The sequence below is a fragment of the Populus alba genome, chromosome 6 (genome assembly GCF_005239225.2).
Source record: "Populus alba chromosome 6, ASM523922v2, whole genome shotgun sequence".
Classification (NCBI taxonomy): domain Eukaryota; kingdom Viridiplantae; phylum Streptophyta; class Magnoliopsida; order Malpighiales; family Salicaceae; genus Populus; species Populus alba.
Genome location: NC_133289.1, coordinates 13167560 through 13181387, shown reverse-complemented (window position 1 = coordinate 13181387; position 13828 = coordinate 13167560). Strand labels below are relative to the sequence as shown.

Below are 13828 nucleotides of genomic sequence, written 5' to 3'. Positions count from 1 at the left end.
TTGCTGTGACAGTCCTTATGCATTGTTTTGGATTTTAAATCTTTAAATATTATTTAAATCACTTTGAGCCCCTAATTTGGGCCAATTTTGTATTTTTTTTTTCTTGTTTATTTGGATTTTATGCATTATTTTGGATTTTATGATTATTTTCTTTGTATTTTTATATTTTATTTTGTTTTATAGTTGAGGTAGTTTTCTAACTTAATTAAAGTTTTGTGAAATTTCTTAAGAAGGATACTACGTTAACATTATTTTCTAGAAAATAAAATTATGAATTTGAGATTTATATTCACAACTCTTTTTGGTCATCAAAATTTATATGTTTATATCTACATTTCTTGGCAACGTGTCAATCCATCTTGGTAAGGAAATGTTTGTACAATACTTTTGATTGTAGGTCAATCATTTGATGACGTGTTCTATATTCTTAGAAATTATTTGGTTTTATTTCACTTGAAAACTTACAAAGGAGATGCCCTAACTTGCTAAATACGGAACTTTTGATTGATCAAATAATGAAATGTAGGCCTATTGGTTGCCTTCACATATGTACTTTAAGCCTGCTCTTTGCGTTTCTTGCTGTCGTTTGTAGCATAAAGGTGAGTTTGATTCATGAAAATGAAAAGTAGTTTTATAATATTTTAATTTTTTTATATTTATTTATTATTAGAAAAATTAGTTAATAAAAAATATTTTCTGAATTAATAAAAAATATTTTCCAGTTAAAAAAAAAATTTAGTTTCATTTCTAGAAAATTATTTTCCTTTTATTTTGTGCGGAAAACATTTTCTAGAAATTATTAAAAATTTAAAAATATCATATTATTTTCTGTTTATATCAAATTTGATCCTCAAAATTTTAATTATTATATATATTTTATTTTAAATATTATTTTTCAATTTCATCCCTTAGAATTTAATTTTTATATTAACTTTGGTGCTTATTTTTTTTAATTGTTATTTTTTTTTCTTATTATTTTTTAATTGAAATTTTTTTATTTACTAAATTTGGTCCTCATTCTTTTGATTGTTATTTATTTTATTTAAAATAATTTATGAAATTTTAATTATTATTATTTTAATTTCTTCATCTTTTAATTTTTTTTATTTTTTAAATTTGATCTCTATTATTTTTATTATTTTTATTTTATTTGAGATAATTTATGAAATTACATATTTTTTTCAATTTTTTCTTATTTAATTTTTAAATTTGTAAGATTTATTCCTTATTATTTAATAAATTTGAAAAAAAATAAAACTTTAATAAGTTATTTTTCAGCTTATTTTTCATTACATAACCAAATATTAAAAATTATTTTCCAACTTATTTTTAATTACATTACTAAACATTAAAAAATAATTTATTTTTAAAAAAAAATTAATTTTTTAAAAAAACTATTCAATAAACAAATATTTGTTTGCAATTAATGCTCGCATTTATCCCATTTTATGTCAAGAAAAAAAAAAGACAAAGGGGCTTGCATTAAAGCAACTTGTAGGAAGATGTGCCCTTTTCATTTGACTGCCACTCCACTCCATGCTTTTACTGTGTGCTCACATATGCTTTCTCAACTTCATGCGATACATCTTCAGATCTCTTTTTCCCATTTCCATCGTTTCTTCACTACAAGATCGCTAGGTTTTGAACCTTTTGCTGCATTGCCTGGATATGTGTTTTAAAGCTCGAGCAGGGCTGCTGCGGAGAAAAATGAAATACTTCTCTACATTTCCAGTCTATTTTTTAATCTAATTTCGTGCCTATGTTAACAATTAGCAGTAGCCTATACTCTATATGGATATAAAATGTAGACTATTTTGAATTGCTTTGCCCTGCTGATTCAATCATGCACTGTTACTTTAATTTGTGAATGATGTTACTGTCGGGTTGACCATGCTATATATCACATGGTAGTCAAGACATAGCTCGAGACACCTAGCTAGACTCAATACTTTTTAAGAATGCATTCAGTCATCAACAAGTCCTGTTAAACAATGACAATAAATATTTTCAGAAAGCAAATAAGGGGTAGCTTAAACTGTGTCAGAAATCAAGTTCAACTTCAGAACATAAAGTTGTCAGGACAAATCCTAGCAAGCCCTGCACTCCTGCTACCACTCAATTTCAGTAGTTTCAGCACACTACCTAGCATTGATCATCCTAAGGAAAAGGTTATGTAAGAATTGAAGTCTAATTCCCAAAAAAATAGCGCGAGGCTGGAATCATTACTGATATACAAATGAGTGTCCCAATATGATTTTTTTTTTTTTTTTTTCCATTCTGGCCATATGGGTTTTCCCCTTGTTGATGATCCTGCTATCTCATCTAGGGACTAGTTGCTGGAGATGATAAAAGCCTGAGATGATTATATCTAAAATGAGGCATGCTAGGAAAATTGGAGGATGAAGGACCAAGATCTGGCTAAAGATCAGGATTCAGGTAAGGAAACTTCACGTTCAAGAAGTCTTAAAAAGACTCGAATTGGCTGAATGAAAAAAAAAAAAAAAAAAAAAAAAAAAAAAAAAAGAATATAATGCCTGGTATTGCTCCCTTCGACTTTTGAAAAGTTTATAGTTCAATCTTTGAGCTGCCTAATTGGGAAAGTAAAATGGCCATATCCATTCCCTGCACCATAGTAGGAACAGCTGTTTCATAAGGGCAATCCCGAGAAAACCCAACCTTCCCGGATTTCTGGACTTTCTTTATGCAAGATTTGAACTTCTCGTGGCACTTGATATTATTCAAACCTGAAAAAACAGCATCTGTAAGATAAACTATTACCAGTACCATGATTCACGTTGAGGCATAAAAAAAAGCATGCATTGTTCCGCTCTGATAAAGTATTTCACTATAGCGCGGACACATTGCTTCATTTTTTACTGTTTTCACAATAATAATGAGTAGTCATCATGTCATAAACTAGCCCAGTATCTTTGGGCTAGTTTTTAAGCACCAGAATCGAATCCCACACGACCAGGTCTGAAGAAGGCCCCCATGGCCATACCCCTAGCGCATTCACAAGAATTTTTCTTTTTTTCTTTTAGCCTCTCTAGGATTCAGATGTTGAATGATGTGGGAGGAAATGCAATTGACAACCAAGCTAAGCCTCCAAGAGTGATATAATCTCTTTCCTCAAACACACTATAGGAATCCTTCTTTATATGCTGGTGGCTTAGCCAATAAAATCCAAATTAGACCACGTATGTCGCAAGTTCTTCACCCTCTTGCCCCCTCTCATTTTCTGTTTCCTGGTAACTTTTTAACTACTAGCTAAATTATTAATCTACCAAAACAAAAATGGCCTCCAAAAGGCAAACAGCAAATTATAAAAGCAAAAAAACAAAAAAAAGCAAAAAGAAAAAAGAAAAAAAAAAGGAAAGAAATTTAAAGGTACCTTTCTTCTCAACGCACTCATCGTGAATCTTACAACAGGCATCGACATCATCACACGGTTTCTCTCCAGGACACCCAGTCCACCCTACTCCACAATACTTCCCGTATCTAATTCCAACCGCTTTTGTTCAGAAAACAAAATTATTAATAGAATTATTCTAATTCAATAGGGAAGCAATAGTTTTTTTTTTGAAAAGCTACTTACAATTACAGTTCTGGGCAACACAGGTTCTACTGCATTTCTCCTGTAAAAACAAATCAAATCAATACAAAAAACCCCATCGATATTGATCCATAAACAAAGGATCGAGAGATAATCAGCTAATTAAATTACCTGAGAATCGTTGTTGTTGGCGCAGTCAGCGAAGAGGGAGAGGAAGATTAATGCTAAAGCCAATGCCACAGCGACACGGGCTCCAACAGAGAAGCGCACGCCAACGAACATCCTATCGATTTTCGCTCCCTCCTTGTTTCTTCTCCAATTTGCCACCTACAGTTACAATTACAATAAAACGACTCCCTCTCTGGCCCATGGTATGACGTGCTTCCCTCCAATCACGTAATGCCACTTCAGCTTTAGAGTGGCATTAACCCACATGGCCAAATAACCGAGCACCCAACCAACCAATGGGCTTAATAATAAATAACAACAGAAACTATTGGATGCAGCCCACCAATGATTCTCTTGTGTTTTGTACAAAAAATCTTTCATGTAATACTACCAAACAATGTCTCTCTCACTTTTTTTTTTTTCACTTTTTTTTTCAATTATTAATTAATTTTAAAAAAAATAAATAAATTTTTTATAAAAATAATCATATAAAATTTATTGATATATTTATTTTTTTCTTAAAAAAAATGAGAAATTAATCATGTTTGAAAAGGTTTTATTTCAAAATCCAGACATAAAGAAAAATTAATTCCTAATAAGGAAATAGGGAAAAATTAATTGAATGGGAAATAGTTAGAAAAATTTATAAATCAAATCAATAATTTTCTAATAATAAGAATAATATAATTTGAAGTATATATTTAGTCTAAAACATGAAGAATTATCATAAATATTTTTGTTTCATAAGGTTGTATGGACTACAAAAAAATATCGAATAAATTTTCATAGTCTAGGCCAAAATCAAATAATAATAAAAATGTAAAATCCAATTACAAAAAAAAAAAAAAAAAAATAACATGCATGGAATGGTTGGGCAAGGATGGGCCACCCAATAATAGGTAGAGAGAGAGAGATGGATTATATGTCGTTTATACAAAAAATTCATTTGAAATCGAGCCTCGTTGGTTTCACTGCATCCAAGCTCAATTTAATCATCTTTTTAGCCCATATTAGTATTATTTTTGTGAGTTGGATTAATTTTTTTTAGAAAAAGTTTAACAAAAAATTATCAAGATCATAAAAAATTATTTAACATTCCTATTAAAATCAGGATAAAGGATCAACCTTTAGACTTGCATACCTAACTCTTTTCCTAACATGAATTTTAAGATAAATCATGTGGGAGTTGCCTCAATATAATAAGTCAACTTAGTCATTCCAAAAATAACCCTGTTGATTGGTAAGAAAAATTTAGGGATAAAATTGAGAAAAATAATGAAAATGAAAAGAAAAAAAAACATCTCGACTCAACTTCTTACCTAACTTGGGTTTAAAATTAAACCAAATTAGAATATTTTAATAGTGGCCCAATCGACATGGCTAGTCCAAAAATAACTTGGCCAACCGACAAAAAATATTTCAAGGACAAAAGTGAGAAAGAAAATGAAGAAATTGACAGAATAAAAAAATCTCTCAACATAACTTCTTGTCTAACCTAGATTTAAAATTAAAACCTGCGAGAGTTAACCCAATGTAATTCAATTATCTTGGCTGGTCTAAAAGTATCATGGATTATTGTTTAAAAAAACATAAAGATGAATTTTTTTTTTTTAAAAAAAATGAAAATGAATCAAAGAAAGAGCACCTGTTTTGTTGTTTATATAAATAATAAAGCAGGTGCAATGCAACCCAAAATATTTTAGTATGTTTAGCTAATAAGTGGTAGTACATAAATTGTACAAAAAAAAAAAAGTTGTTGTTGTTTCGGCTACATGCCTAAACATCAAAAATCTAAATGTTGTTGTTGTTAAGGCCACAAGCCCAAACAACAATAATTATGGCATTGTCATCTTTTGGGTCATGGCTTAAACAACAACATCGATGCCATTTAGGCTCGACTCAAATGAATTACACCTTAAAAATTATTATTCTTTTTACTTCAACATATTCCAATGTTTTTTTGTTTTTGAGTTTCAAGCAGTTAGAATGTGACATTATACATCGTCCATGCACATAATATTTTTCATGATTAAATGATATACTTCCTAACAAATTCTTTGTAAATACAAAATTTTATGCCTACATCATATTTTTTTTAGCCAATCATCGACAATTCAAACACGAATCATTTTCTATGCAACTCATACGCCTTTTTTCTTGAACAATGACTATTTCTCGCCAACATATAACCAACACTCACCAGCCTTTTAATTAATAATAGTGTTAATTAATAATAGTGTTAGATACTACCAAATGTTGGGAACTAAAATTGCTACCAATCAATCGTAACATCCCTTTTCATGTTCGAGGTAAGCCAACATGACCAAGATTTATAAATATCTTAGGTCACCAGGTAAACAAAAATTCCTCTAAATCAATATTTATTCTATAACCAATTACTTTATATATTTTCTCTCATATATTTGACTTAAGTATTGTAGAGTTTCTTGTTCTACAAATGATATTTTTTCTACAACCAATTACTCAACACATGCATGAATCTTTATGGTTTATTGCTCCATGGTCTTTCTCTTATTTTTGGTGGTGCCATCCACCATCATCGATCAATATAGAGAGATCAAAGGCGTTGAAGGTTTGATAGTTTTTCCTCTCTTAATTGCTTTGTTTTCTAACTTTTGGATTTGCCCATGAAAATGTTATTGGGTAACATGGATTATATGGTTGTGCAGATCTTATTAAGAAGAGAAGAATGGTGGTGGTCTCATCTTGTTTGGAGGTCAAAAGAGAGAGAAATTGAACAGAGAAGTTTTAATTAAGGTTGTTGAATTCATTTGACAAAGAAGTTTGTGAAGGCTTTGAGAAAAAAAAAAGAATGGTGGTGGTCTCTTCGGAAATAAAGGTTAGAGGTGAGATAAATTAAAAAGAGAAATTTAGGTTTTAAAGGGAGAAAGATGAGGCTAGGGTTTTTTTTTATAGAAGAAATGTAGGAGAAGATGAATAGTTTTTTTCTATAGTTTATTTCTCTAAATTTCAACTTATATTCTTTCAAAAAAAATTTATAAGGGCTCTCTTTTATGGTGGCCACGGTTTTTGGTTGAGGTTTTGGGAGAGTATAAAGGATGAAGGTGATGAACAATCCTTTTTTTTTCTTTTTTTCTTCTCTCAAAAAAATTATGATGACTCTCTCCTATAGTGTTTAGGGCTTTTGGTTAGGGTTTTTAGAAAGTGTGGAGGAAGAAATGATGAATAGTCCCTCTTTTCTCCTTTTTCTTTCTCTATAGTATAACTTTTTGTCATTTTCTCTTTATTACTTAGTTCTAAGTTATTTAAGTATGTTTTGGTTTTTCATTTTCTTGTTTTGTACTTTAGCTCCCTGTCTACTTTGCTTTCTTAATTAATTTTTTGTATTTTGATTTGTTTTTGAAAAACAATGTTAATGTCAATTAGATAAGATATCAAGAATTACAAAATAGTACATTGAAAACATATCTTTTTAAATTTATTTTTTCTAAAAGACATCAATAATAAATTAATAGTTGAAAATTACAAAATGAATGAGAGAATGGCTGAAATGCATTTTTTGAATTTGTTTTGGAATTGGAGCTCAAATTTTAGGTTATAAAACTTATTATGTTTAAGATAAATAGAAATCTCAAAGTGTGGGTGGAGTCCTCCATGCGTACCTTGGCTTATTAGTTTAGGCTAAACAAATAAACCCTTCTTCTAGACCCAAATGCACCTAACCTATTTGTTATGTCTTGCATTTTTTAGAATAAAATTATCTTTAAATCAATTTATTAAAATTATACTTAAATAATGATCCCATATGCCATAACTTTCAAGAACATTTAAGTTTTTCATAGTAATTTTTACAATTATTTTGTAATAATTATATACTAACTTGATCTGTATAATTTTTTTTAAATACCACCTCGTTTATATTCAATAAGAATATAATATCTATTTGTTTTATTTATTATTGAATATTTTTATATAAATTTCTCAAATTTATTATTCTTAGAGTTATTCATATGAGTGTGTGAAAATGATCAATTCATAATTTTTATTTCTTTTTATTAAAACTTAATTTTATGATCATAATAAATAATTGTTTTTGAATGTGTCAAAACATGTTTATATACACACACACACACACACAAATATTTTACTTCATGATTAATGGTACTTTTAAAAACCTATTTTTATTTAATTATATAAAAAACTAAAATAGATATTCAGAAAAAAAAAAAAAAAAAAAAAGAGTAATGATTAAGATTTTAGAAGGAAAAAAAACTTACTCAAAATTACCATCTCTCATTCATGTAATTTTTATTTTTCTAACAATAACATATCTTTTTATTAGTTAAAAAATATTCATCAAAACTCTAATGACTTGAATCCAAGAGCAATAAAATAATCTTTTTAATACAAAAAATATATTTTATTGTTCATATATATATATATATATATATATATATATATATATATCAAATAATAGTATTTGAAACTTATAACTTTTTTTATATTATATCAAATCGAAAAATAATCTCAATATAAAATCATCTCAATAAGACTAATTTAATTATAATATAATATACATTACCCTCTCAATAAATTCTTGTTTTGCTGCTTTTGTTTATTCCTAATATTTAAATGATATAATGAATAAAATAATTTAATTATATGCAATAACATGTATATCTTCCAAAGTGATAATTATTTATGGAGTAGTATATATAGTTCAAATGACATTAATAGAGTGCCTTCTTATGGAGATTCTCAAGTCAAATCACTTTTATAATAGCAATAAATAATGATGATTATGACATTATGTTATTTAATTAAAGCTCAAAATAAAAAACATTGCTTGCTTGAGAATAAAACAGCGACCAAGTCCAAGACATGATAAAAAGAACTTCTTGGTGAAAACGACTTCAAGTAGTGTTACAAATGGAGTTTATAGAAAACTTTCTTAGGAAAGCAGGAAGACAAGAATATTCATATATATATGTGTGCTTTCAATCTGACATGCACAAGAACGAGACAAACCCAACTCTGCAAAGAGGTCTTTGTCATCTAAAAGAATCAAAATGGGTGGAGCCATCGGGAAAAAATGGAGAATACTGCTGTAGACGAAATTCATCTGCTTGCTGTTTTCCTTTGTTCCATGAAATTATGTATTCTCTTGAGTGCGACTTCAAGTGTCTCCTCGCTCATGTTAGCGAAGCATACCCTAAACCATCCAGGTTCAGAGCAATGGCAGGAGGAGCCTGGAGATATATTTAGCTTCACTTCATGAAGGATAGACTTCCAAAGAGCCACTTCACCTTCTCTTGTTGGTGTCTCCAACAATGGACTTAAATTCATCCAGCAAAACAGTCCGGCATTACCTTTCAAGCACTCTATCCCGGCACTTCTCAATCCTTGAATTATCATTTCATATCTCTTCCTCAGCCTCTCTCGATTTTCCTTGATGTAATTCTCGGTGAACTTCTTGTCAGACAACATGGAAGCCAGGAGATGTTGTGTTTGAGAAGAAATCAAGGTGAAGCTAGACATCCTTCTCGCAGTGGTGACAACTTCGTCATTATATGAGTATATAGTTCCAACTCTAAAACCTGGAAGACCAAGATCTTTAGAAAGACTGTAAACTATGTGAACTCTTTCTGAATCTTTGTATCCACGAGCTTCAAGGATCTCGGCAATGCTTATGAATTCAGATGAAGAAAAGGTGGATCCTGAGTAGATCTCGTCGGACACAAGATGGATGTTCTTGCGGGTGGAAAAATCAAGAATCTCTTCCAGAACAGAGCGCTGGATTGTGGCTCCTAGTGGATTTGAAGGATTGGTTATAAGCACCCCTCTCACGTTGATGTTCATGGCCACTGCGCCCTCATATGCAGCTTCCAAGGCTTGAGTAGTGACCTGGAAATTGTTTGAGATATCACAATGTATCGGTACAATTTTTGTACCGGTCCTCCACCTTAAATCTCTGTCAAGTCTGAAACAAGACCAATTGGAGATCAAAAACTAATGCTTATGAAATGATTTTCTTTCAAGAGAGTTCATCGAGGACCACTTCTTACCCTGGATAGTATGGAGTTGGAACTAGCAAAGCATCACCAGGATTGGCTAGAATGAAGGTTAACAACTCGTTAGCAGCAGTTGCTCCTGCTGTCAGGACTACCCTGTCAGGGTCAAATTTTGCTCTTCCACCTCTGATTTGCTCCATGAAACCTGCCATTGCCTGCTTAGAAATGCAATTGACATGTCAGGGTTTTGTTTCTACTATACGTTTGTTTTGGAATGCAAAGCTGCAAGTTATCTTGTTTTTTTTACTTAAAAAAAACAACAAAGGCAGTACCTGTCGGAAAGATTCGAGTCCATGGTAATCTTGAAACAAGGCATTTTCTCTAAACCCTGGTGATCCTTTCCCCCAGCTATATGCTTCTGAATGCTGTTCCAAGTACTCTTCTAACAAATCAAACGAAACCTGATCAAGGAAGAACAACAAAGTGCATTAGCTTAAGTGAGAAACTCTTGGAAACGTTTAAAATATAAAAGCTTTTAGTCTTTGCATGACATATTGTCTTGCAGGGACTCACTTGATTTTCTGCCAGTCCCATCTGTATGACTCCTGATGGATTAGATGATTCATCGTAAGGGTCTTCATTATATGCTTTCCAGCCTGCGAAGTATGGGGAGTCCTCTCCGTGAGTTTCGGAAACTGCAACCTTTGAGAGTCCAACAGAGGGTTGCTCAATCTCCATGGCCATAATCCGATTTCTTGCACCTAACAAGCTTTCTTGCACGAGATAGTAAGGGCCAAGGCCTGGACTCTAAAATTAAGAAATCTGCGAGGCGTGGAAGTCGAGAGGGAGAAGGAGAAAGAGAGGGAGCGAAGAGCAGAAAAGGAATAGAATTGTTGAATGAAAACTTTGTCACTAAACCCTCTTTATATACAGGGAAGTCTTGGAGGCTTTGACATAGAAAAGGTCCCACAACTTTCCTGGTTCTTGAGAATATATATATAAAAGAGCACAATATCAATCACCGATTCTGTAATATGGCAAGCAATATCAAGAATCTCACCCTTTTTTCACACGATATTTTTATCTCCAATGACAACTGTTCATTTCTGTCATCTTGTTAAAGCTTCCTTCATCTAAATCTTTCTATACGATCCACACCGAATATGGTGGTTGATGGCGGGTGGGTGTTAAAATTTTTTTTTTTTGAAAGGCTCAAAATTAACGATGATCGATTCTTTTAAGGCCTTATTGTTATAATAATAATAGTGGTCTTGTTAATATTTCTGCAAGTCCCCACTTCCCAACCTATGACTAACCAAATCCTTGATGCATGAAGGAGTTTAAGACTCCAAAAATTCCATACTAAAACCAATATCTACAGCGTGCAAATATTTCAAGAGATCTAAGAGTAGTTAAGCTCTGATGATCTGACAAAGATACCAATTTACACAAGATTAAGATTCTGATTTGGGAACAAAGTTGGGATAAAATAGAAGTTTGAGAAGATCTTACGGGCCTACATGCAGCAGAACTAATATCGAGCAACAGATTTCATAACATCATTAGATTTTCAAGTATCGTAGTTTCTAATCACCATGTAAACTGATCTAGTTTTGCAAGTCCTACTTGTGTCTTGGCAAATTAGAACATGTTTTTGGTACATGTGCAGAATGTATAGAAACACGTAGAGATGAGGGATTATCCAATGTCGCTGAAGTCAACGTGGCAGGAAAGTGTGTGCATGCTCCATCAACAATGTTAATGATCAACAACATAATATAATTAATGAGCATAGGTCATTAATTAACTTGCTTAATTAATCACTTAACCGATGGCTTATATATATCACACAAAATGCATGCATGTTGAAGATGCATATATCTATGGTGAATATATAGTTTGTCTGTTGCCTTAGCATGTGAGGGTTAAGATACTTGTCTTGCGGATTTCAACTGACAAGCCCAGAGGATAAAAAACAGTTGATGGGGAAGAAATAAAAACAATAGAAATAAGAAAAACACATTGGATAATTAAGAAAATATTGTGCTTCCTTTTCTTCTTCCTCTTCTTCTCTTTTGAGATGGAATATCATGTTTCTTAATTTAAATCATATACCGACGTGGGGTTCGATGAATATCCATCTCTCTGTGTGTGTGTGTCTTGTACTCAAGAACGTGAAAGGAGTGGTCAATGACGGCTATTAGGCGGCTTTGGCCTCTAAGACAGAGACAAAGATCTTGTTCTTGAGTACAAGATATGTATATATATGTGTGTTCCTCCTGCACGAGAGGAGCAGATAGCTTCTCCTCCAACACCAAACACCACACCTGTTCTCAGTAGCCCTATTTCTATTTCCTAGCAACCAATCCTCGTCTTGTTCTATCCTCCTTGAGACCACAAACACCACACCCCATCAGTACATCGTGTTCTAATGTAACTTGCAGGCTACGGTAAGTCCCACTCGCGTTTTGACTATACACAATGGTATGGCTTCTTCTGCAACATCTGCTGCAACGCCATTACAAAGTACAGCTCATCGCGGAAGCAGCCTAGAAGTTGGGACATGGAAAGGAAAGGGACTGGTCAATGGGATCACTATAAAGCACAGCTTACAACTGGATAGCATTGAAGAAGTAGCATTCTTCAACACTGCACTACGACTGTGTATTTAAACTAATTGCTTTTGGATTATACTCTTAACATAATAAACTCTTTTTTAATCGTCAACAGCTCATTGTGTCAACATCAGTTCAGTAAAGTGTTGCTTTTGTCACTTAATGTTGTGGTTACGGGCTGCAAAATGTTCTTCTGTCTGGATTTACTGAAAATTGCCTCCCAACATTTGCCGCGGGTTCATTTTTATATATTCTTGATTAAATAAGATCAGCATGCATCGTAAGCATACAGTGCATGCTGTGCCAGCATCCAATTAATTATTCTAAACATGAGAAAACCGACCCCACTCTAGATAAGATAATGATGCTTCTATAATCTTTTTGGAGTGAAATTAAAATGATACTAATTCATATATTTCCTATTCTTTCTACATATAAAAAAGAATATTCGTCGAAAAATAACGAACTTATCACATCCATTGATTATGTTGGGTTTCTCCAAAAAAAAAAAAAAACACACACACACACTCTAACGTAATCCACGTGAATTACCAATGAGAAATCTCTTAAACTCTTTTAGGAGAGAAAGATTGACATACCTTTAAATGTTAGTTCTTTTTTTTGTGTTTTTTAGGTGTGTTCAACTTACGTAGTTTTTCTCTTTGTTCAAGAGTATAAAAAATAAAAGACATGATATTCTATTTATATGGAAACCTGAAAATTCTATACATAAAAAATTATAAATTTGCTCCCTGGTCAATAATATTACATATATTATCTTAGAAAAATTTTAGAAATTTATTCAATCATGTTTCTACATGATTTTTTTTAGGGTTTTTATGAAGATTAAATATTTTTTTTTGCTTTAAATAATTGCTTCAAAGTTGGGTTGTCGCAAACCACAAGACGTATAAGTGTTCAACCTTTAACGGTGATCCATTTGAACCACCGATAAGAAATCTTTTAAATCCTTTTAGGAGAGAGGGATTATTATGCCTTTGAGTGCTAATTCTTTTCTTTTGTGTTTTTCAGGTTTTATGTAACTTACATAATTTTTCTCTTCGTTCAAGAGTACAAAAAATAAGAGGCATTGCATTCTATTTATAGAAAAATATGAAAACCTTATAAATGGTAAAATATCAATTTACCCCTACAATAATATCACATATATTATTTCAAGATAATTTTAGTAATTTATTCAATTAAGTGTCTACTTAATTTTTCTAAGTCTAGAATTATAATTCCATGCATAAATTAATTTTTAACCCTCAATTTCTAAAACTTATTTACAATCAAGTTACACTTGATTAATTATCCCATTTTAGTTTTTGACCAATGGTTCTTATACTTGTGACCCATTAGATTTTTTAATATATTGGTCCGAATATAAATCACAATTCTAAATAAAATAGGATAAAGTAAATTAAACAAATTAATTTATTATCAATTAAACAATTGATTTATTTATATTTGAAAATCAAGTATAATGTCCAGCAACT

At 31.3% G+C, this 13828-nt stretch overlaps 2 protein-coding genes across 2 annotated transcripts; both read right to left on the bottom strand.

Annotated features, from left to right (window-relative positions):
- Positions 1-2392: 2392 nt before the first annotated feature.
- Positions 2393-3883, bottom strand: LOC118047947 (probable phospholipase A2 homolog 1). Its single transcript, XM_035057409.2, has 4 exons — positions 3725-3883; positions 3596-3635; positions 3392-3511; positions 2393-2744 (listed from the first exon to the last, which is right to left on the bottom strand). Exons 1-4 carry the CDS (start codon positions 3833-3835, stop codon positions 2566-2568), a joined length of 450 nt encoding a protein of 149 aa, XP_034913300.1. The 5' UTR covers positions 3836-3883; the 3' UTR covers positions 2393-2565.
- Positions 3884-8821: 4938 nt separating this feature from the next.
- On the bottom strand, positions 8822-10577 carry LOC118048004 (1-aminocyclopropane-1-carboxylate synthase 7). Its single transcript, XM_035057505.1, has 4 exons — positions 10288-10577; positions 10047-10175; positions 9769-9929; positions 8822-9683 (listed from the first exon to the last, which is right to left on the bottom strand). The coding sequence occupies exons 1-4, from the start codon at positions 10456-10458 to the stop codon at positions 8822-8824; spliced, it is 1323 nt and encodes a 440-aa protein (XP_034913396.1). The 5' UTR covers positions 10459-10577.
- Between the last annotated feature and the right edge of the window lie 3251 nt (positions 10578-13828).